The sequence below is a fragment of the Chenopodium quinoa genome, unplaced genomic scaffold, assembly GCF_001683475.1.
Source record: "Chenopodium quinoa cultivar QQ74 unplaced genomic scaffold, ASM168347v1, whole genome shotgun sequence".
Lineage (NCBI taxonomy): Eukaryota > Viridiplantae > Streptophyta > Magnoliopsida > Caryophyllales > Amaranthaceae > Chenopodium > Chenopodium quinoa.
Genome location: NW_018745684.1, coordinates 10037057 through 10061229, shown reverse-complemented (window position 1 = coordinate 10061229; position 24173 = coordinate 10037057). Strand labels below are relative to the sequence as shown.

General features: G+C 35.5%; 2 protein-coding genes across 2 annotated transcripts; one reads left to right on the top strand and one right to left on the bottom strand.

The window, feature by feature from the left end:
- The first annotated feature begins 16858 nt into the window (after window positions 1–16858).
- Window positions 16859–17242, top strand: LOC110718061 (phosphopantothenoylcysteine decarboxylase subunit VHS3-like). The gene has a single exon (XM_021896865.1). The coding sequence runs from the start codon at window positions 16859–16861 to the stop codon at window positions 17240–17242; it is 384 nt and encodes a 127-aa protein (XP_021752557.1).
- A 6102-nt stretch (window positions 17243–23344) lies between these two features.
- Window positions 23345–23923, bottom strand: LOC110718060. The gene has a single exon (XM_021896864.1). It carries the CDS (start codon window positions 23921–23923, stop codon window positions 23345–23347), a length of 579 nt encoding a protein of 192 aa, XP_021752556.1.
- Window positions 23924–24173: the final 250 nt, after the last annotated feature.

Here is a 24173-nt window from a genome sequence, read left to right as displayed (position 1 = left end):
AGTATATAATTGAATATTTACATAAGAATCATTACTATAAAATTTTGTTTTCAATATACAAAACCATTATAAAACACATTAGTATACAATAGTTACGTATTTTCCTTTTTTTTTTTACGTATAATTTTTCTTTTTTTTTTTTACCGTAAGATTATTGTTTTCAACATGCTTTTGTTTCGTTCCTGAGCATGTCATTGGCTTCGAGATTGGCTGCGCGACTTGCAGAGTCATAACACCTGCTATTGATTTAGAGCTTTGTTCAATTGTAATTATTCAATCTGTTAACTATTTCCGTTGTAATTTTCCTTTTTGTAGAGATTTGGGTTCGGTGAACTTATTTCCGTGTGGTTCATTTTTATTTTTTTTTTAAAGTGTAGGGAGCCAGATAAAAGGATAAACAGCTAACAAAAAGTGATGAAAACAGAAATTACGAAAGATTACTATCAAAGAATGTCATCATAAAAAAAATTAAAAATCTTAACAATTTTACGTAAAATGTGACAATCATTCATAACTATGAAGATATTTAGTAAAACATGTGTTTCGGATGCCGTAGTGACTTCCACGTTGTAGAGCTAAGCGATGCTTTTGCTAAACTGCTACTTGAACCATGCCTCTTTATAATCTGCTTAAAATGTGATAATCATTCACAATGATGAAGGTATATCCATAAACTTGCGTTTCGGCTGGTGTGTTATCTTTCATGATACAGCGCCAAATGGTCCTTCTGTTAAACTGCCTCCTGAACTATGACTCGTAATCATGTCGCCCATATCAATTGTTATGATTTATAATTATGCATCTCTTCCTTCTATAATGCATCAAGTCGAACCTCTACTATTGAGTGCCAACTTAAGAGGCAATATCTTCAATCACTACATGCAAAATGTTTTTATTCCAGCCACCATAGTACTTTCGCAGGAATTCCCCCTTTCTCTTATGAACAATACCTTCTCTTATGAACAGTAAGAACAGTGCCCGGACAGTTATACCCTCTGTTTTTTTTTAAATTATTTCCGATTCTGCCCTTATCCTCTGTCCGAGGCTCCGCCCAACCTGATATTCCTCATGGCTCCAGGGCTGAATAATTCATGATCATCCTCTATTAGTTGTCTAAAGTTACAAGCTCTATATTCTTGCAACATTAGCAACTATTCATTATCATCTCAAAAACCTCCACGTTGGGTACTTGTAAATTTAGCATCTCTTTTAACATCTAATTACATAATCTTGGTCATATCAACCTCGAATTTCGATGACTAATTTTCGGCTTTTTCTTTTTCAGCCCATATTTTTTTTTTTGGGCGGAAGTTTTAGAAAGAGCGGAATGGAGAACTTTGAAAGAAAGAAATGAGATAGTTTATGAACTAAACAAAGAGAAAGAGAATTTAGTTATATTCAAAAACAACTAAATTGATCATCGGAATCGTAAAAACAATTTGAAAATTGTTATGTTAACAAACACCCAGTTTGGGGGATTTGATCGATGATATAGAAATAATGGACTTTTTTTTGGGTGTTATTGTTTACAAGAATGAAATTTTTAGATGTAGATGGCGAAATAGGTTCATAGAAGATAAAGAAAACGTTTGTTTAAATAATGGATAAAGTGATTAGGTTAAGAGGAGTGAGAAGATGAAAAGATGGAGTGAAGATCTATGATCTGACAATTCAATGAACAAAGACGATAGTATTAAGTACCGATACACGTATTTGATAATAGGGATGTGGGAAACACTTTACACATTGGAAAGGTGCTAACATAAATATAAGAAGTTATTTCGAAAAAGAATTTACTTAAATCTTATTGTGTTATTTGGGAAATTGTTATTTTGAAAAAGAATCTGGAAATAAAGTAAAAACAATTTGGAAATTGTTATTTTGAAAATGTAAAAAAATTTGGGAATTTTTACTTTGAAAAAGAATTTACCAAACACTTTTAATTCTTTTTTTACAAACGCTTATCTCAATTTGGTTTATTTGAAATTTCTATAAATGTGTTATCTGTGTAATCGTATCTTTGTTTTTTATAATTTCGTAATACATTGTTTGGCGGTCTTATATATGAATAATATTATAATCTCATTGATGAAATTTAATACGGGGAGATAATATATGTCATACTTTACAAATGTAGATATAACGGATTCTATAATGGTTTAATTTTAAATACAAGGGTAATAGGACATAGGTAAAAAAATTATTCACAAACATGTTCTCCTTAAAATAAACATGCAATAATTATCTCTTAAATACTCTATTAAATAAACATGTTAAATAAAAGCAACAAATATATTTGCTACCCAATTTAGTGAATAAATACGTAGCACAAGGGTCTAAGAAGTACATAATAATGTATGTTTTTCCATATTTACTTCACGTACATAACGTAAGAACTTTGTAGGTTATAGGTGTGTAATATGTGTGGGACACGGTATATACCACAAGGTTGCCACTACTCGTAATATTTTTAGAAAGGCAACTCATGCATTAAATAAATAATTAAAGTTCAAGTAATGAAGGCTAAAATAATTTAAAATTAATTTATAATAAAACGTAATCAAGGCATAATCGACGTAAAATTACAAGCGTACAAATTAATAGTTATGAGAAAAGGGTAATCAAGACTACAATTATAATTAATTAAAGACACAGAGCATCAAGGAGTGTCTGATCCTTGACTCATAATAGGTCTTTTCCTGATCGTCATTCGTGCATGGAGTCATTCAAGGCTAAACCCGAATCGAAGTACAGACTACCTTGCTCTATCCCCTCGTTCGAGATTAAACTGTCATCGCTCAATTGAACTTGTGGAGGCCATGCTTATGGTGGTAGAGGTGGTGATGGAGCCTGTAATTGTAAGCAACATCTAGTTAGTTAAATAACTTACATTGCACTACTTTAGACTCTAAATAATATTAGAAAACCGAACAAATTACCTGGAAGAAAGCATTAACAACTATTCCTTTTATCTCACTTGAGGCGTGTAAGAAGTTGCTCTTTAGCCTATCCTGTTTCCATAACGTCATAACACCACCAGGCCTTGACTCCAAACCACTTATCTCTGCTTGATATTCATCGGGAAGGCTATGAACAACTTCATTTGCCGCATATTTCCCAAGACAAGCTTCCAGAATGATGAACAAGATCGGATTATATTTTTCGTATAAGGTCGATAGATTTTCCATAAAGGAAGGTCTTGAGCAACCTCGGGCATTCCATATTAGAATGACTGACCCCCGATCGACCTCGCCATACTGTTCGCCGGTCGAGGAAATATGATCTGCTTTGTAGCTTACGCGGTGGTATCGTTTACGAATGGACCAACGATGGTTAAGATTAGATTTTAAGGTACAACTTTCTACATGGAACCTCAGATGGGTGGTAGCGGTGTCAACCGTCATCAGGTGGACGGTATCTGTGAAAGAGCCAACAAATATGCTTCGCCACATCGGTGGAAAGTTGTAATTAACTATGGAGTTGATATTAAGATTGGGCTTCAAGTCAATTACTTCCTCTATCTCAGATGGTACTATAAAAGGGGAGTCTGAGAAATATTACCTCTGTATGAGCCAATACAGCACGACACAGGCTCCTTCGTCATAACAACTTACTAAGTCCTCTATAAGAGGGATATGCCCCGGTTTCGGCGTGTCATCTTGTATCATTATACCATAAGTTTTGCAACACATGGATTGGAGGAGACGTGCTCTAATGCACTGCACAGGCTCCTCTATTCGATTATAAAAGTTAAAGGGATTCGTAAAATACTTTATAGAGCTGAGGTTTATTTCAGACACCTCCTTCGTTTATTTTTGGAAATACAATATAGGTTGTCATGGGTGGGGTAAAAGTTGATTTCTCGAACCATTATGACTCTCAGAATGAGTTTCAGCCATTTTAGTATCTTGTGGTTGAGGGAGGGAATGGAAGTGAGATGAAATGAGAATTGTAAGCCAGCGGCTGTATAGTGTAGATGAAAAAGTTAATTATATATTGATGAAATTGTTTTAAATTCTTTTTAACCGTTGCAATATTTTTCCAATGTACTTACCACTATCACCCATTGAACCGTAATTATGTACACCACCTTTTCATTTTCTCCTATCTCTTAAAACCGCTATTTTTTCCAAAAATTTAAATCTCTTTTTTTTTTTCCTTTTGTCTCCACCTATATCAGTTTTATCTCTACCTAAAACCATTTTTTTCATACCAATATCACCAAAAAGGAAATTCGTTGTCTTTAAAATGTCATCTTACTCTTGTGGGAACTTGTAAATATAACATTTTATAACAAAAACGATATGTTTTGATTTAAAAAGAATTCTATTTTAAATAATTTAATGAATACTATTACTGTAGTACCACATTTTTAACATCAAGTAAACATTCCCTAATTAGACTTTAAAAACGGATAACATAATTACAATTTTAAAGGTTGTTTTAACTGGAAATTAAAATATATAGTCCAGTTTAAAATGGAAGTTTTAAATAAATGTCCCCTAATTAAACTAATAAATCGTGCAACATAACTACAATTTTAATTTTTTTTTTGATTTGAGAAAATAAAATATACAATCCAATTTAAAACGAAAGTCTGAAATAAAAGTTATAATACCCAATATACATAGCAGTTAAGGAGGAAGATAGTTTTTTTTTCGTACCGTTTTTTAAAAAAAATTGAAGCAATTTTAAATAGCCAATCTACAATACAATATATAATCCATAGGTGTATTGAAATTACGTAAAATATAATATTTTAAAGAGTTCCGTTCGATTTTAAAGTTTCTGAACAATTTACATACAAGGCAAATACTTTACATATAAAAGCGTTTAACTTTCTTTGGGAAGTATAAGGCTTTGTTTTTTAAAAAATAAGTAATAATGGTTCTTTTTTAATTTGGTTGGCTTATATATATATATTCTCAGTTATCTTATTCTTAACACTGTTCTGCCATTGTCTTTTATGTTTTCTTGTTTATTTATTTTATCTATCTATGTTCTCTACTTTATTTCTACCCACCATTTTCCTTCAACCTTTTAAATCAAAAATAAAAACAAACTGGCGAGCACTGATAGTACCGCGACGTTTGGAGAAGTTTTTACTCCACCTACATGGAAGCCGAATGAAGGAATTTCTAAACAAGAAAAAATTTCAAGTTTTCTATTATATTTTTCTGATATAACAAGGAAGATGAATAGCCATTTGGAATTTCTGCAACAGTATACTGTGAAGATGGAGCCTAAAGTAGGGAAGAGAGAACCAAGCAGTAAGAGAAAGCGTGCCGATGTTAATGTTGACCGTCACTCAAAAGTAATTGTCGTCGAAGTAGATGGAGATAATAAAAAACCTGCACTCTGGAATGGGTTAATGGCTGCGAACGTTTCGAATAGAGAGAACGTTTGTAATTCAATAACCTAGACTCAAGAATTCCAATCGCAAATGAATGTTGATAAGAGTGATGATAACGACGACAATGATGATATTAAAGATAAAGATTGTAAGGAGAACGATTACGATGACGATAATGGTGAGTCCGATTCTGATCATGGAAATTACAACAAAGAAAATCAGAATTCAATTCAAGATTCTTATATGTATAAAAGGAAAAGACATGAATGAAATCTACAACAATAGATCTAAAATTTTAAATTGCAATAAGATTTTCTAAAATGTACGACATTTGTTAGATTGTTAAAGTGTTAATATTTGCTTTATTGTATTTTTATTTGTCTTTTTATCCTCGACTATATTGTGTTAATATCTTATTTGTTTTTAATGGCTCTTAAATCGTTCTGTTTAAAATTAAATGCTATTTTTCGCGGTATTGTCCTGCGGAAGTTTACTTGATCAATTTGTTTTTTAGATTCCAATCGATTTAAAACTGGTGTGTAATTTTTTTAGTGAGAGTTGTTACATTCGAAGATCGTTTACCGTTATGAACGTTAAATTGTTTTTCCTCCGAATTGTACGCTGAATGAAAAAGACGAAAGGAACAAAAAACAAAATCTTAACAATAAAGTACATGTAGAACTATAAAATATTTCAAACTTCTTCCCAAATTTTAATACACTGGCATTCTCTACACTATCATATCGACCCTTTAACGTTTTAGCAAACGATGATGTAGTAGGTTTGTCAATATTCTGAACTTGAAGATCAACTTTTTTTCACACCACCATCGTCTTTGTCCAAGACTTTGTTTCCAGAAAGCCGAGCAATCAAGGCAAGCTCATTAGGATGTGGATGCCGCATATTTGGGTGATTAAGGTCCATAGACCATTTTTCAGCCAAATCCCAATTTATATTCGGTGCAGCATGAATCGCAAGACAACGACCAGTTTTGAATCCATTTTCATAATTCTCGTTGTATTGTTCGTGGGTATAAATCTGGGTCTCCAACAACTCTTTGGTACCCTCCCACTCAACCTTGATTTTGGCAGCAGCAGCTTTTTCGGCTCGAAGCTGGTTTTCGATTTCTATCAGACTGATATCCTTAGCCGAAACTAAATCGTTAAGACGTTTGGCTTCAGCTTCAAGGTTAAATTGTGTTTGGTCAGCTTCTTGTTTGACGAAGGAAAATTTTTCATTCAATTCCTTAGTCAATTGTTCTCGGACGTCCACCTCATGCTGGAACTTCTGTTTTAGCAGAAGTTCAAATTCAGCTATATCTTCAGCTCCATAAGAGCAAAATAACTCTTCAGCTTGTTTAATATGAGGAAAGTAATACTGTTCTACATCTCGACAGAAGACCTGGAAACTTTCCATCATATCGTTCTCTCTGTTGTGATTTTCCGAAATCATAATTTCTATATTTTTCCTCGTTAGTTCTGCAACGTGAATTTGTGCCTTAGCTGCTTCGATCCTTTTTTCGAGCTCTTCGTTCATACCAGAGATAACCACATGATTATGAACAGCCTACATATTGGAAATACATACGTTAGCCGAGATATAATATTAAGATAATTTTAAATAAGATATATACGATTCAGTTATTTTAAAAATTTGGAAATCTGGAAAAGGACAAAAGAAACCATTCAAGCAAAAATATAGTTTTTTAATAAGTCAAACTAAGGTATTTAAGAATTTATTTTGCTAAACAGCCGAAAGAATTGCAGAGATTTTTTTAGAATTAGTAGGAGCCCACTAACATTTTTTCAAAACATCTGAGTAAAAGTGGTACAAATAAGTTACCTTCACCAGCATCCTAAAATTTTCGTATATAGGATCTAGCACTTGTTCTGATAGGTTGGATGCTCCAGCAGTAGCCTGGTTTGACCAGATCTTGGCTTTGTCTAACTCGGAGTATCCAGATAAATCTCCGAAAAACTTTTTAACAGGTTCTCGATTTTCTATCAAACCCTCCTTCACAGTATCTGGGACATATACAAGCATGGCAGATTCAAATTCCGTGTTAGGCCGAAAGGGTTTGATAGAGTCTGCAGCAGAAGTACGATGCACATCCACAAACTCATCGGCTTGCTCTTCGTTCTCCTTTAAATATTCCGGCCTGTCCTCTAAAATAACCACATCGTCATCTTGAGCATGCTGGGTGAAGGCATCAGTCTGTGTTCGGTTTTCTCCGGCAGATTGCTCTTCCACATGTTCACGAGGACAAGGCATCAGACATGGAATTTCTTGCTGCATTTCTTCTAGACGACTCCGAGACACGTAAGAAGCTGTAATTTCCTGCACGGTATCTTCGCCCGTGTCTTCAGCTATACGACGACGCTTTAACGATGGAGAGGACTCCCCTAAGGAAACTTGGCCGAAATTGACAACTGTCATGGTCTTTCTTTTCGTGGCCTCCTCTTCATATTTTTCGTCAGAAGAAAATTGATCACTCGAAGTCTCGTCATTCTGTAGTCGAAGTTGATTAATATGGATCAGTTGCTTAATTTCCCGTACTTCTATAATAAAAATAAAAGGGAAGGGGGAAAAAATGGAAAAAATCTAAGCGAAAGCTCAGACAGTCGGTTATTTACCCTGAAATTCATAAGATTAAAATGAATGTATTCCCGAGATTTAAAACTCAGTAAAGTTCTTATGAATTAGGAAACATAAATTTTTCAGGATAAAATTTTAAGCAAAACAAGACAAAAAACAAATTTGTATGTGCCGAAGATAAATCGTTCTCGTCGGAGTTGACCTTGTACGCAGTTTCGTTATCGAATTTAGGATTGCCGAAGTCCAAAGCAGCGGCATTAGCAACAGCTTTTTCTTCAATACCCAAAAGAGAAAATGGGTCACGCTTCAAGTACCAAGGCTTCTGCCTAGAATATTCATTTTTCTTGACTATGTCAAGATGAGACGCACGCAACCAAGGAGCTCTTTCAGAAGGTTTAATTATCGTAGGATTTCTCTTCGTTACTTTTCTGTCAACGGTTATTCCCAACAGTGTATAGTTTAAGCCGCAGTTCATTTCATTCAGTTCTGAAAATATTACGAGTCAAACATTGTAAAAAGATACAACAAAACGTCAAACATGAATTTTCGGCCATATACGAAATTCTTACCGCATTGGTATTTTCGGCTTAGACCAACAACGGCTAATATCTTCTCTTGGAAGATATGATGATAGCAGGGTAGCCAAGTTTTCGGCATGTAAAGTTCTCGTCCTCGTCTTCCAATAGGCAGTTTATCAAAGAGGTTTAGTAATTCTAAATCGTCAACCGATAACTCAGCCGACCGAATAACCGACATATTGTTGTCGGGCTTGCTTAAATATCTCGGCCCTCCAAAAAAGTTCGGATGTGCTTCCGCGTACAGAGCCCTCACCCAAATCCATTGACCCCTCCAATCTTTGTCAGAAGTATCGTTTGACCAAGTTGTCAGAATCCCTTTTCGAGATTCAATTCGCCACCATCCTGGGCCGTGATCAGCATTTGATTGTTTATTCATCACCAATTTATGTAACCGCTGAAACACATGAATGCTTGGGTTAAACCCATAAAAAATGGCAACCCATAAAAATGTCATGACCCTCCGAATGCTGACCGGTGTTAACTGGTACAATGAGATATTGTACCCATTCAGTACTTGGGTCACAAAGGGGTGGAGAGGAAATCTCAATCCAGATTGCAGTTGCCTGGTATATACACCAATATACCCAAGCGGAGGTTTATGTATCCTATCTTCAGCAACCGACATCTGACACCAATATCCATCCTCTTCGTAAATGCCGTAAAATATTTCTATATGCTCAGTAAAACGGTGCCGAGAATTTCCCGAAATCCACCATGTGTATGGAGTAGTAGATGTAAATCCCCAATTATCAATATGGCTGTCCCACTCTTCGGCTCCTCTCGGCAGACGACGAGGCCCATGCGTAGAACTACTTCCAGAGGTAGTAGGCATTTCACACTCTCTATACGACAGGGTAGCCAAGGGTACAGCTAAAATCGGAGTTTCAATTGTCGGTTCACTTTGATCGATTTTCGGAAAAACATCATTGTGACTAAGAGGTGGCATCCGCCCAAGTGGTCGATTACGTCGACCAATTGTAGGTAAATCTTGAGACAAGTTAGCCTCTTCCTCTTCAACAGATATGGGCCTTTTCCCAAAATCCGTTTTCGAACCATTGTTACGAAGAAATACAAAATCGGAATAGAAATTGCAGATAAACAAACAAATTCGAAGAAATTTTGGGGAAAATTACCTGTGGGAATTTCGGCACCCGCTAGTAATGAACTCCAAGTCGGCGGATTATGTATCAGATTCTGGATCAATGAAAGTTGAAATGAATAATTAGAATCGGAGAGGTAAAAACGCAATTGCAGTAACTGTGTTTTAAAGAGAATCAATTGCCGAGCGATAGAAAGAGTGCTTAATCACGGACAAAATAAATCCGATAGTTGTAGCGATGACAAATCGCACAATCTCGAAAGATATGTTTATAAATAAACGGCTACTGAGTTGCACAAAAAGTATTTATGTAGGAGTCTACGGAATCCGTAAGTTCGAGAGTTAATGAATCGTCCAAAAATTTTTCTAACCTTTTTTCAAGCACGTTTTGCTAAAAATAACTACCCACAAAACCTTTTAAATTTCTAATCACGTTCCTTAATGATGGTTAAAACGACCTAAATTCCAACTAATTCAAATCACAATTATCTATGTAAATCTATTGGACAGGTTATTTGATTCTAACTAATTCAGTACAGTTGAGTCAGTTTAAATGATTCGATATTAAAGCCCAATAATTATATTAGCTTTCCAGGTACATACTAAAGTATGGTCTAGTCCATTTAAAATGGTCAACCCATCCTAACCACACGACTCCAATCATTCGCATTTAAAAGGTGATATATGAGCCATGATCTGGGCCAGTTTTATGGTTTTTTTTTGTACATACTAACGAATAATTATCTCTTTTGCAAAACTTTTCACTCAAATCTCGCTGACCCTATATGTTAATTATTGTGATATTATGTGAATGAAAAGTAAAAATTAAATTAAACGACATTGATGATAGGAAAATTATGTCTCCATGTGTAAATCTAACAATAGTCTCCGTGTCTACACCTAGCATTACAATAAAAAGTATTAAATTGTAATCACTTTTAAGTAATCGTAAATAGTAGTACTTAGTAACCACCATCCTATATTCAGTATTTTTAAAAAAAATCATAGAATCAATTTAGGATAAACGAAATTATCAACTAATATGTCTTCTTCGTTAAACACAAAATGAAGTTTTAAATTATTAGGATGTAAAGTACAACAATAACACATAATCTGTAACAAAAGGAAAAAAAAATAATATTTTTTGTTTTTTTATGTCTTACAGGATATAAGTAATTCACTTTACCTACAAAAATCTAGGAGAACAATAATCACAGAATTAGCAACCCTTTTAACACAACCTTAAAAGTTAGGAAAATATCAGAACATTTGAGTGCAAATATTCAAGTTAAAATAAATTCTAATCCAGATAGTTAGACGTTCAACCGTAGTCGTTTTACCGACATAATATCAAAAACTAAGAACTAATAATATACAAAGAGAATGATGGGAAAATAAAGCAAAAAAAAAGCTAATAAAAGCATTAGTAATTTGAACCCACCAAGTTGAAATTTGACACTAAGGACGATTCCATGTAGCATATATAACGTTCTGAGGAAAAAAAAAAGGAAGTTACTAATCGGCAGCTGTCCACAGGCGGAAAATATAACCGCCGAACCAAGCATATTCTCAATCAAAAAATAAAAAGAGTTTTATGCACATATGGCCAGCTGAAACCAAAGAGGCAAAAGAGCAGAAGCGAATATTCAGTTTTCAGGAACATGTAGATCCGCAAGATTCTGCAGACGACTTCCCGAATCCCTATGTTTCAGCATTCACTACGTCAGTGTCAGGAACAGACGGTACGTTAGCAGCAGCAGATGACGCAGATTTGGAAATTTTGTCACCTTGTGGTTCATCTTCATCTTCACCATCGGGATCTTCTTCCAACGCTTCCTGTTTAGCTAACCGATTAAGCAAAGCAAGCTCGTTGGGGTGTGGATGCCGCATTTTTGGGTGATCAATGTTCATATACCATTTTTCAGCCTCGTCCCAATTTATATTTGGCTCAAGATGAATTGCAAGGCGGCAAGCAATCTTGAATCCATTTTCATAACCTTCATCATACTGCTCTTGAGTATAGATGTGGGTTTCTAGTTGCCGCATTGCATCCTCCAAATCAGCCCTATCCTTGGCAGCAGAATCCTTTTCAGCTTTAATCTGTTTTTGGGTATCCAGCAAACTTTGATCTCTTGTTAAAATCAAATCATTGAGGTGCTTAATTTCTGCTTTAAAATCAACCTCCTTTTTATCAGCCTCTTTCTTAACCAATGTAATCCTGTCATTCAATTCTTTAGAAATTTGCTCTCTAAGCGACGTCTCTTGTTGAAATCTTTCCTGGATCTGAGCTTTTAAATCTGTAACATTGTTAGCTCCATAGGAACGCATCAGCTATTCACCTTGCTCTATTTGAGGGCAGAAGAATTGCTCGAGTGCTTGACAGAAGTTATGTAAAATTTCTTTTGTCTGATTTAGTTTAGATTGACTTTCCAGAAGAGAATTTTCAACACTTCTTTTCGTCAACTCCGTCATTTCAGCCTGATGCTCCAAAGTTTCAAGTTTTTCCTTTAGCTCCATGTTCAAACCACCAGCAATTACAAGGTTATGAACGACCTGCATATTGGAAATTAAATAATCAGATAAGAAACAAACTCCCGGGCAGTACGAATTCAACCATTTAAATACTAACCTTAAAATAGTTGAAACGGTGATAAAAAAAGGAAAACAAGAAGCAAACAAAAAATGAACAAGTTACCTGCATCAGTAATTTGTAATTTTCGGCAATAGGATCCGGCACTCTATCAAGTGGTTCATACACCCCAACAGCAGCCCGGTTCGACCAAATTTTAGCCCGTTCTAGCTCCGATAGACCCGTTAAGTTTCCAAAAAAATCAATAGCCGGTTGTCGGCTCTTTAAAAACATGTCCCTGACAGCATCAGGAACATCCACAAGTGGTGCATAATCAAATCCCATCTCATTGGATCGAAATGTTTTGAATGATCATATTCCCGAAATGGATGGAACTTCTTCCTGGAGAGGCACTTGAACACATTTTACACCCTCCTTCAGACAATCTAAGTCCTTGTTAAAATTCTTCCCATTATCATTCACAACATGTGAGATTAAAGTATCAGTTTCTCTTTGAATATCCGTCAAGAAATGTTGTGACAAATGTTGGGGCTGATCATAAAACACAGATCTAAACTCCTGCTGAACCTCCTCTTCTCGATTATGGACAGAAGTAGGAATTGGTGTTTCTCGATTCAGAGCAACGAAGGAGTCTGGAGTCTTCTGAATCCCCACCTCAGATGAACCCTCATTTAACCGAACCCTCTTGGGAGAGGGAGACGATTCCTCTAAAGAAAACTGTCCTGGTCTTACAACAACTCGACCTGTTCTTTTTCTAGCCATATTATCATTCTGCAGCAGAAGAAAGGAGAGGTGGAAAAAAATGTGTTATCAGTATGGTCCAAAGAAAAACGGTGAACATAGACACACAAAATATAGTTTAACCTTGTATTTAACTAATTTATTTATGTGAATGAAGCAGATTACAGGGAAATGACTACCAAAATTATACATTCACTTCTTACTAAGTAAACAGACATAATACAGCAGCATTCGAATTTTTAGCTTCCTCAAGCAAAAATCTTTAAGCAAAAATCTTTAAAAGCAATTCATATCATGCATAACAAGGTAATAAACAAACTTGTGCTTACCAGAGCTGTAGACAATTCGTTTTCTTCTAAACCCGATCTTTTTAACTCCTGAAACTACTGTTAAATTTTCTGTTCTTACGACAACACCAACAGCACATGCAGCACCAGTAGCAGCAATTTCCACTTCGGGACCCAAACGGAAATATGGATCCCGTTTTAGATACCAAGGCTTATGTTTCGAATATTCTTCAGGTTTGACTATGTCTAGCTTAGAAACACACATTGCAAGGGCTCTTTCGGATACGGGTGTGACTGGTGGTGCACTCTTTGTCACACACCGTTCAACGTTTATCCCCAATCGTCTGTAGTTTAAGCCGCAGTTTGCTTCATGCAGTATTGGAATTCTTATAAAAAATGAAATAAGTTTTTTTTTTTTTTTCTAAAATAAAATAGAAAATAAAAACAATTAAACAGTAATAAACTTACGGCCCCAGCCGAATCCTTACCGGATCGGTATTTTCAGCTGAGGCCGACTGCAGCTAAAATATGCTCTTGGAAGATATAGTGATAACAGGGTAACCAGGTCGCTGGGAAATCTTGTCTTCGACCCCGTCTTACTATGACTTTTCTCCCAAACAATTTCAATAGCTGTATGTCAACGACCCACATTTCGTCGGGACCGGCAGCACACATGCTGTTATCAAGCTTTCTCAGATTTCTCGGCGTCCTGTAGTAGTTCAAATGTTCCTCTTCAGGCGGAGCCCTCACCCAAATCCATTGACCACTCCAATTTTCATCAGACGAGTCATTTGGCCAAGACGTCAAGAACCATTTTCGGGGTTCAATTTGCCACCATCCAAGACCATGTAGATTATCAAGTTGATTAACCGGCAACAAATCGTGCAACTTCCTAAATACATGAATGCTAGGTTTAAACCCATAAAAAAGGGTAACCCATAGGAATGTCATTATCCTTCGTATACTGTCTAGGGTAAGTTGGCACAACGAGATGTTATATCCATTTAGCAATTGGGTGACAAAAGGGTGGAGAGGGAATCTCAGACCAAACTGTAGTTGCCTGGTATATACCCCGACATACCCTAGCAGAGGTCTATGGATTCTATCTTTATAAACCGGCATACGACACCAGTACCCGTCTGTTTCGTAAATACCGTAAAATTTCAATTTGCTTGGCAAATTGGTGCTGTTCATCTTTCACAATCCACCAATTCTACGGAGCAGCATTCATAATCCCAGAATTTTGAACAGGATCATACCACTCTTCAGAACTCTCGGTTAATCCTTCGACTAATTCTCGGTTTCGTGACATTTTTCCGTAAAAATATCGACCCGAAATTAAATTTTAAAAAAATTAAACAAATTCAAATTAATTTCTGAAAAAATTACCTTTTATCTGATTCGTCGCCGGTCAAACCTGAATGTCGAAGTTTCTGAGACTTAGATAAATCGGAGATTCACAGGAATTTGAAATGAAATTTTAGTATTGGGAAGGAAATTAACGAATTTAAGGGTTTGTGTCTGTAAAAAAGTAACTGATGAACTGGGAAGACAAGTTTTGTAATACGCGCTTTTGAAATTAGATAATTTTTTCATTTTGATAAACCGCCAATAATCCCACAAAACCCCTACTGTTCACGTTATCTCGAAGAAAACTACCCACTAAACCTTTCAAATTTCCAATGGAACTCCTTAATTACGGCTCTAACTGTAGAAGCTATCTAAATTCCAACATTTTGAAATGGTATTTTTTTGTTTTTTTCCTCCTTTGTTGAATTGATTAAATCTAATATTTATTTTCTTTATTTTAAATCTGTTATAATATACGTTTAAATGAATAGCTGTAATTAACTATGTTAGATTATGAAATCACGACCGTTAAAAAATAAGTAAAATATGTAAAAAATTTAACCATACAGGAGCCTTATCTAACTATTGGTTACAAAGTTAATATCAGTTATTTATTTTAATCATTACTCATAAAAAATAAATATAAAACATATAAAAAATCGTACCATATAGAAACCTTATTCAACTATTGGTATACAGGGTAAATATCAGTTATTTATTTAACCAGATATGTTTGCGTATAAGTGTTAAATTGTTATTTAGTCTAAGCAACTTCAATTTCAAGAAAACCTCTCGTATTCTTTCTTCTGTTAAATTTTTTAAAATTTAAACCGTTATACTTTCTATTTCTGTTTTTTTTTAACAATAACTGCATATATTTTTTTTTCCTATTTTAAAAATCAAAATAATCAGAGATATTTAAACTTTAATCATTACCTCTTCCTTTTTTTTTTTCCTTTTTCAGTAGGCTTTAAAAGAACACAATTGAATGTACAGATTAAAATTCGTGAATACTGCTATTTCAGTGCCAATTTAATAGTACCAAATAAATATACACTAATTAAAGTAATAAACTGTCTATCATAACTACATTATTTGATTTGAAACAAAAAAAAAATGTACAGAGCAGTACAATTGGAAGTTACGATGGGAGGCTATCTTTCTATATTTATGGAGCAGTTAATAATGGAAGTTACTGTTTCGGGGTTTTTTAATGTCCTGCGGGAGAGTTACAATTCCGGTACCGGTATCCTTGCGCCTATACCTGCAAAACAACGGAGACTCCTTGTGGTGGGAGTTCCGCCTCCGACGGTCAAGTTAGTACTTCTTTGAGGAGTAATAAATGCGGAAAAGTAAAGGTAGGGAGATCTGGTTCCTCTAGGGGAGGAGTGATCAGTGTGTTTAGGTTCTCTAAGTGAGAGTAATTAATTGCTGAATACCCCTTTAATGAGTATTAATGAAGGTATTTATATGCCTTGGGATGCGTGTCAGTCCTAGATTTAGGTCAACCAAGAGCTGATTGGGCTCCCATAAGACTTTGGGCCTAGGTGGCCGGTTTTCCCATTTGGCATGGGGAGGCCACGTGTCGTGGCATAAGAGGTCCAAGGTGGATCGGTCAACACTTGACACGTGGCAGGCTCCAATTGGTCCACGTGGCGGACACTTGACAGAGCCTGAATAGCCCACTTGTCAGATGATGATTGGCAGGGAAAAATCCCCTAATCAGTTACCATTTTTTTTTTCCTTTTGTTTTTTTTTTTTTATTTTCTTATGTTTTGAAAGGAAATGAAAATGATACTAAATAACTAATACATTTGTATATTGATATTACATATAATAAGCAAGGTATTTTTAAAGTATACCTTTTCGCATTGTTTAAAGATTTTTTCACTGCTTGGTAATTCTTTTACGTGTAAAAGTGATTTAATTTTTTATTGGGAAATACAAGTTCTTGTTCTTTCAAGAATAAGTAATAATTGTTAATATTGGAAAACGATTGCCTATATATATTTGCAGTTATCTTATTTTTAACACCGCTCTGCCATTTTTTTTTTTCAATATTTGTATCTACTTCTTTCGTACTTCGTTTTCTCCATTCATTACTTTCCTTCAACCTTTTAAAAAAAAACAAAAGTGGCAAGCACCAACAGCACTGCGGCTTCTGGGGAAGTTTTTTCTCCAAATACATGGAAGCCAAACGAAGGAGATTCTAAACAAGAGAAAATTCCAAGTTTCTTATTATATTTTGCTAATATCACAAAGAAGATGAATAGTCATCTTGATTTTTTGCAGCAACATACTCCTAATATGGACCGAAATGTAGAAAAGGGAGAACCAAGCAGTAAAAGAAAACGGATGGACGATAATTTAAACCATCACCCAAAAGTAATAGTCGTGTCATCAGACAGTGAAATTTCCGATTCAAAAACCCAGACCCGAGAACTCCAGCCTAAAAGGAATGCCGTTGGTAACAACGCTGATAATGACGATGATATTGATTTAAATGATGATGACGACGATGAAGATCATGACGCAGATGATGATAGTGACGATGATGGCGAGTCTGATTCTGATAATGAGAATAACAATGAAGATGATCAGGATTCAGTTCAAGACTCTGATACGTATAAAAGTAAAAGTTGTGACTGAAGTCTACCACAACGGTTTCTTAATATCAAGGTGTAATTAGACTTTTTAGAATTTATGATATTTGCCATATTTTTAAAGCAGTGTTATGAAACAAATACGTAGTATTTTGAAACCTGCTTTATTGTATATTAATCTTTCTGCCTTCAACTATAATATAATAACATCTTATTTGTTTTAAATTAATGTTTTCCTAATCGCTTTGGGTTTAGAATATAATGTTATATGTTGTGATGTTAGGTTGTTCAAGTGAAATGTACTTGATCGATCTATTTTTTTAAAAATAGCATACAACTATTAACTGGTGTGTAGACTTATCAGTGGGAAATAATACATTGGAAGATCACTTATATTTTTTTCAATATAGAGTATACCAATGTATATCTGCCTAGTAATTCACTCGTTACATGGGAAGCTACAAAACTAATGTATATCTACCTGGAGTTTAATAGTTTGAATTCACTTGAAAATAACAAGAACTGTAAACTCTTAAATGACGGAAGTTTGAATTCGCCGATACAAAACTCTACAGCCGTGCCAAAACTACGTTAAACAAAACGCATTATGCAGAACAACCAAAACTGCAAACTCTTAATCGGCAGACGAACACAAGCGAAAACCCAATCGTCGAACTAAGTACAATTTAAAACAAAAATTAATACAAGTATTGTACACAGAGGTCCAGCTGAAACCTATAAGAGAAGGCAAAAGATTAAAACGAAATTCAATAGTCAACAAATTGTAGATCCGCAATACGAAGCAAACGACCACCCGAATTCCTATACCTCAGCATTCACTTCATCAACATAAGGTGTCGTTAAGGTTTCAGCGGCAACAGATAAGTCAATATTGGCGATTTTATCAATTCCAGGACCATCCTCTTCACCGTCCTCATCCTCTTCCAACACCTCTTCTCTAGCTAAACGTCCAAGCAAAGTAAGCTCATTAGGGTGTGGGTACTACATATTTGGGTGACCAGAGTTCATAGACCATTTTTCAGCTGCATCCCAATTAATATTTGGCTCTAGATGAATTGCAAGGCGACGACTAATCTTGAACCCATTTTCATAACCTTCATTATATTGCTCTTGCGTGTAAATACGGGTCTTCTGCTGTTCCCTTGCACTTTCTAAATCAACCCTATCCTTGATAGCAGAATCTTTTTCAGCTTGAAGCTCATATTGAGCCTCTGTCAGTTTAAGATCTTTAACTGAAATCAAATCATTTAGACAGTCTATATCCTTTTTCAGCTCACACTGTTTATTTTTTCAGCCTCTTCATTGATGAGAATAATTTCATCGTTCAGTTGTTTAGCCAGTAGTTCTCTGGCCGATACCTCTTCTCGAAACCTTTGCTGAATTCGAGCCTCCAAATTTAGAATATTCTTAGCTCCATAGAAATAGACGACATCTTCACTTTGCTCAATTTCAGGAAAGAAGTACTGCTCAAGTTCATGGAAAAAATTACGGAAAATTTCCGATGTCTTATTCAGTTGAGCCTGGCTTTCCGAAAATGCTTTTTCAACATGCTTCTTTCTCAATGTCACATAGATGATCGGCCGTCTTAGCTTTATTCCTAAGCTCCTCGTTCAAGCCAGCAATAATTACGTGGTTTTGAATAGCCTACATATCAGAAGTTACAACTTTGGCAAAGGAACACTGTATCAGCTATTATGGAGTCAGGCACTTTAACATAAACCATTTAAAAAAAGAACCGAGAAAAAAATAAACAAATAAATAAAGGCAAACGGAAGTAGAGAATGTTACCAGCATCAGCAACTTGTAATGTTCGGCTACGAGGTCTGGTACCTTTACAGCTGATTCGGAAACTCCAGCAGCGGCCTGAGTTGACCATATTTGTGCTTTTTTAAACTCGGATAGACCAGTGAAGTCCCCAAAAAACTCAACAGCTGGTTTCTGGCTTGTTATCAAGCTGTCCCTTACAGCCTTAGGGACAACCACAAGTGGGACAAAATCAAACCCCATCTCATTGGACTTAAAGGTCTTGAATGATTCCATACCAGAAACGGATGGTACATCTTCCTGGCGAGGCACTTCAACACATTTTTCACTATCCTTGAGATCTACCGAGATTTCCTTGGGATTCAGTACATTGTCATTATCAAAATGTATAATGAAAGCATCGGTATATCGTTCAACATTCTCAGAGAAATGATATGCCAAATGCTGGGGTCGACTAAGATTTAAAGGACAAAACTTTTGCTGGACATCTTCATCCTGATTCTGAACAGCAAAAGTCTTTAGAATTTCTTGATTCTGAACACGAAAGGGATCTGGTGAATTCGTTCTTACTATCTCGGAAACACCTTCGCCTTGACGAAACCTCTTGAATGAACGAGAATAATCCTCTAAAGGAAATTGATCTGGTCTAACAATAGCTCGAGCCTCTCTTTTTCTGGACATATCGTCGTTTTTTCCCTTTGCAGAAAAAGAAAGGGATAAAGACGCCTCCTCATGTACTGTTGTTTCTATTTCATCAACCTGCAACAAAGGAAAAGGACAGTGGACGAATTGTATTATCAATATGGTCCAAACAAAAACAACAAACACACACATACACGGTATATAAACTGGAGATATATCTAACTAATTTTAGCTAATAAAGCAAATTATAGAAGAAAGATAAAAAAAAGTTAAAACAGTCGTTCCTCACATAGTCACATATTAAACAATCATTAAATTACACATAACATGCATACCCAAGCCAAAATCTTGAGAAAAAATTTGTACTTCAAGAGAGCTCTAAAACATCACAAAGCAACAAACAAACTGATACTTACCGAAGTTTTCAATAACCCTTTATCTTCAGTATCAATCCCGACAATAAACTCTGATCTGTCTGCTATACCCTCGGTTCTCACAACTCCGTAAGCAGCGGTAGCAGCAATAGCACCCGCTTCTTCTTCTGGGCCCAGAGGGAAAAATGGATCCCATTTTAGATACCAAGGCTTCTGTTTAGAGTATATTTCTGATTCAACTATGTCTAACTTAGAAACACACAACGAAGGAGGTCTTTCAGACTGAACAATAACCGGGGGATTACTCCTCATCACACGTCGCTTAACATTTATTCCCAAACATCTATAGTTCAACCCACAGTTCGTTTCATGCAGCTCTGAAATACAAAAATAAAAATACTTTAATTTATAATTTGTTTCTTTTTTATTATCAGAAAAAGGCAATTTATAAGTGCTGATAGTATATTATTTTATGTAACATATGTAAAATCGGGAAGGCAATTGTGGAAATTAATAGTAAAAAAGCAAACATAATCATTCGGCAACTGTCGGAATTCTCACCATCTCGATATATTCGACTAAGACCGACTGCCGCTAAAATCTTTTCTTGGAATATATAATGATAGCAGGGTAGCCAATTCTCTGGAATGAATTGTTCTCGGCCCCGCTTCCTTATGCTCCTTTTCCCAAACAATTTCAGCAACTACATTGCTTCGGCTGACATATCGTCAGGACCAATAACAGACATATTGTTATCAGGCCTCCTCAGATTTCTTGCCGCCCCAAAATAATTCGGATGACTCTATTCGTAAGGAGCCCTCACCCAAATCCATTGACCCCTCCAATCTTCATTATACATGTCGTCTGGCCAAGATGTCATAAACCATTCTCGTGATTCTATTTTCCACCATCCAAGACCATGTCGATTGCTAGATGCATTATCTGGCACCAATTCATGCAGTCTTCGAAATATATGAATATTAGGGTCAAATCCATAAAAAAGAGAAACCCATAAAAACGTCATTACCCGACGAATACTGGCTGGGGTAAGCTGACATAACGAAATGTTGTAACCATTGAGCAATTGGATTACGAAAGGGTGAAGAGGGAATCTCAGCCCAAACTGTAACTGCCTAGTATATACCCCGACATACCCAGGCGGAGGTCTGTGAATTCTGTCTTCGAATACTGGCATTCGACACCAATATCCATCCTGTTCATAAATACCATAAAAAATCTCAATTTGCTCAGCAAACCGGTGTCGTTGGTTTTCCACGATCCACCAACTGTACGGAACAGCAGTCGCAATCCCCGAATTTTCAACACGATTATACCACTCTTCAGCACCCTCAGTCAATCGTCGAGGCCCATGTTTGCAACGACTTACAGAAGTAGTTGGCTCCTCCCACTCTTTGAAAGAGACAGAACCCACAGGTACTTGAAATACCTCATCGTCCCCCTTTTTAGTAATCACAAATCTTTTCACCAGTTCTTGATCGCGAGACATTTTTTGTCGAAAATATTTATTTGAAATTAAAATCACAAAAAAGTAAAAAGGTCCAAAATAAATCTAGAAAAAGTTACCTTCGTCTAGCTCGTTTCCAACCAATACTGAGCTTCGAAGTCTCTGGTACCACAATAAATTCCGGATTCACAAAAACTTGGAACGGAGTTTCAAAGTGGAAAGAAAAGTGGTGACTTCAACCGTTTACGCCTACAAAAATATAATTAGGAATTTGGAATAAATATTCCTTTTTACGATTTCCCGAAATTATATAATTTTAAGTCTCGATAAACCGCCAAAAATCCCACTAAACTCTCACGACCACGTTTTCACAGAAAAAACTACCCATTAAACCTCTGAATTTTTCAATCGCTCTCATTAATTACGGACCCAACTATATAAACTATTCAAATTTCACTTAAATGAAATTGCAACTATTTATTTATTTCCTTTGTTGAACTAAAACCTAACTTGTACTATATCTAAATTGAGTGTGAGAAGCTAATTGCTTAGGACGGTCGTTATCCAACCATTTGATAAGATCCAGTACCGCCAATATTCTACTTACTTTCAGCTGAATAGCACCCACCAGGAAATCTACGTTACATCCAGTGTAATATACCAGACGACCCACACTCTCCATTCTCAATCCGTACTCAAACCTGTGATTCAGTAAAACGTAAGATCTCAAAATTACAAGCTTCATATCCATGCAACATTATTAACTATTCATGATCATCTCAAACACCAGCAAACTCAGTTTTCAATACAACAAGAAGTTCTCTTACCCTTTTTTTTTTTCCTTTTTTTTTTCCTCTCTCTTTTCTAAACCTTAATCAAGCTTATAATCAACATCCAATCAACATCCAACTATCCTATACTATATAATAATTAATTACCCGTAAATGTGAAATAAAACACAATAAACAGTTGCAAAGAGATGATAAACAATATGAGACAACTACAAAATATGAAAAGGATGCTTGCATCTTTTAAACGAAAGGAAAAGGAGTTTACAAAAAAAACACGTATCATAGTACAAGAAATTTACGATACAAAATAGATAGTATAAAAATTAAATCAAGCAACACAATTTATCATGGATATTATTGCAACAAATAACGTTCTACAAATAACATTAAACAACAAACTAAATATTTAATGCTAGATTATATGCGAACACTTTAAAATATCATAAGACACTACATTTCTAACTGAATTCGTGGGATACCCTTCAGGTGGTTTGGTGGTATATATTACAACATTTTTAGCCTTTTTTGCCCGAGATAGAGCCACATACAACTGACCATGGGAAAAACATGGACGAGGAAGATATATGGACACTTGATTTAACGTCTGCCCTTGCGATTTATTAATTGTCATGGAAAAACATAATTTTATAGGAAATTGTTTTCTTTCAAAGGTGATGGGATACCTGCCATTTGCTGGAGGTCGTAAATTTGCCCGATGTAGAAAAACTGTTGTCCCTTTATATTGTCCAACAGATATTTCACAGACAATTATGTTCGATAGAAATCTCTTACAAATCAATCTTGTACCATTACACAGTCCTTCAGAAGGCATTATGTTGCATAACAAAATCACTAGACAATCCTTTTTAAGAACGAGCTCATGCGGACTCATTCCTCCTGGACAAAGTTTATTTATAAACTCTACCGGATATATATTGCACGTATCATTGAGCATTACATCAAAACTCTTATAAATTACTGTTTCTCCAGGAAACAGGTCAATTAAAACCGAATTAACCAAATCCACATCATCATTCATCGTAGTTAAAATTGCCCTATCCGCAAAGATATCCGATGTTATTGTACCTTCTTCAACTTCTGGAAATGTTGCATTTACAATCTCTAGAATATGATCTTTCTCCATTCAGATGTTGAATCATTCCATCAGGCAAACGAACATAATCACACTCATTTGATTGCAGTTCACCATTTCCAAGAGATAGCAAAAACAAACAAAATGCTAGGTCTTCACGAGCTCTTTGATTTTCTGTTAATCTAAACCTCTTCAGACATGTCCAAATGTATGAAGTCACTATGCTTGATTCAACAGCCTGTTTTAAAGACTTCTGAGGCACAACCGGTAGAACCTGTCTAAAATCTCCACCCAAAACAACAAGCTTACTACCAAAAAGTGATTTATTGTCACATACATCCTGCAGTAGCAAATGAAGAGACTGTAAATTTGCCTTGTTGGCCATAGAAGCCTCATCCCAAATAATCAAAGTGGTCTCTTTTATTAAATGCGCTAAACTCCCCTGTTTTGGCACATCACACGTAAAAGAGTTCTCGTGATCAATTGGTATTTTAAATCTAAAATGAGCTGTTCTCCCTAAAGGAAGATTTGATGCCGCAATTCCAGATGTTTCAGTAGGCAATACAATTTTATCCATCAGTCGAATTTCCGCATATAAACAATTGTATAGAAATGTCTTTCAAGTGCCACCCGGTCCATCAATGAAAAAAGCTCCACCTGTTTTTTCATGAACATGTTTCATTATACAATCGAATGCTTTCAACTGACCTACATTCAAACAGTCCTTTTTATTTATAAATTCCTGAGGAATTGCTGTATTTAATGCATCAGCTATATCTCTTGTTCTCCTAAAATCATCACCGACAGTGTAACATAGATGATCTAAA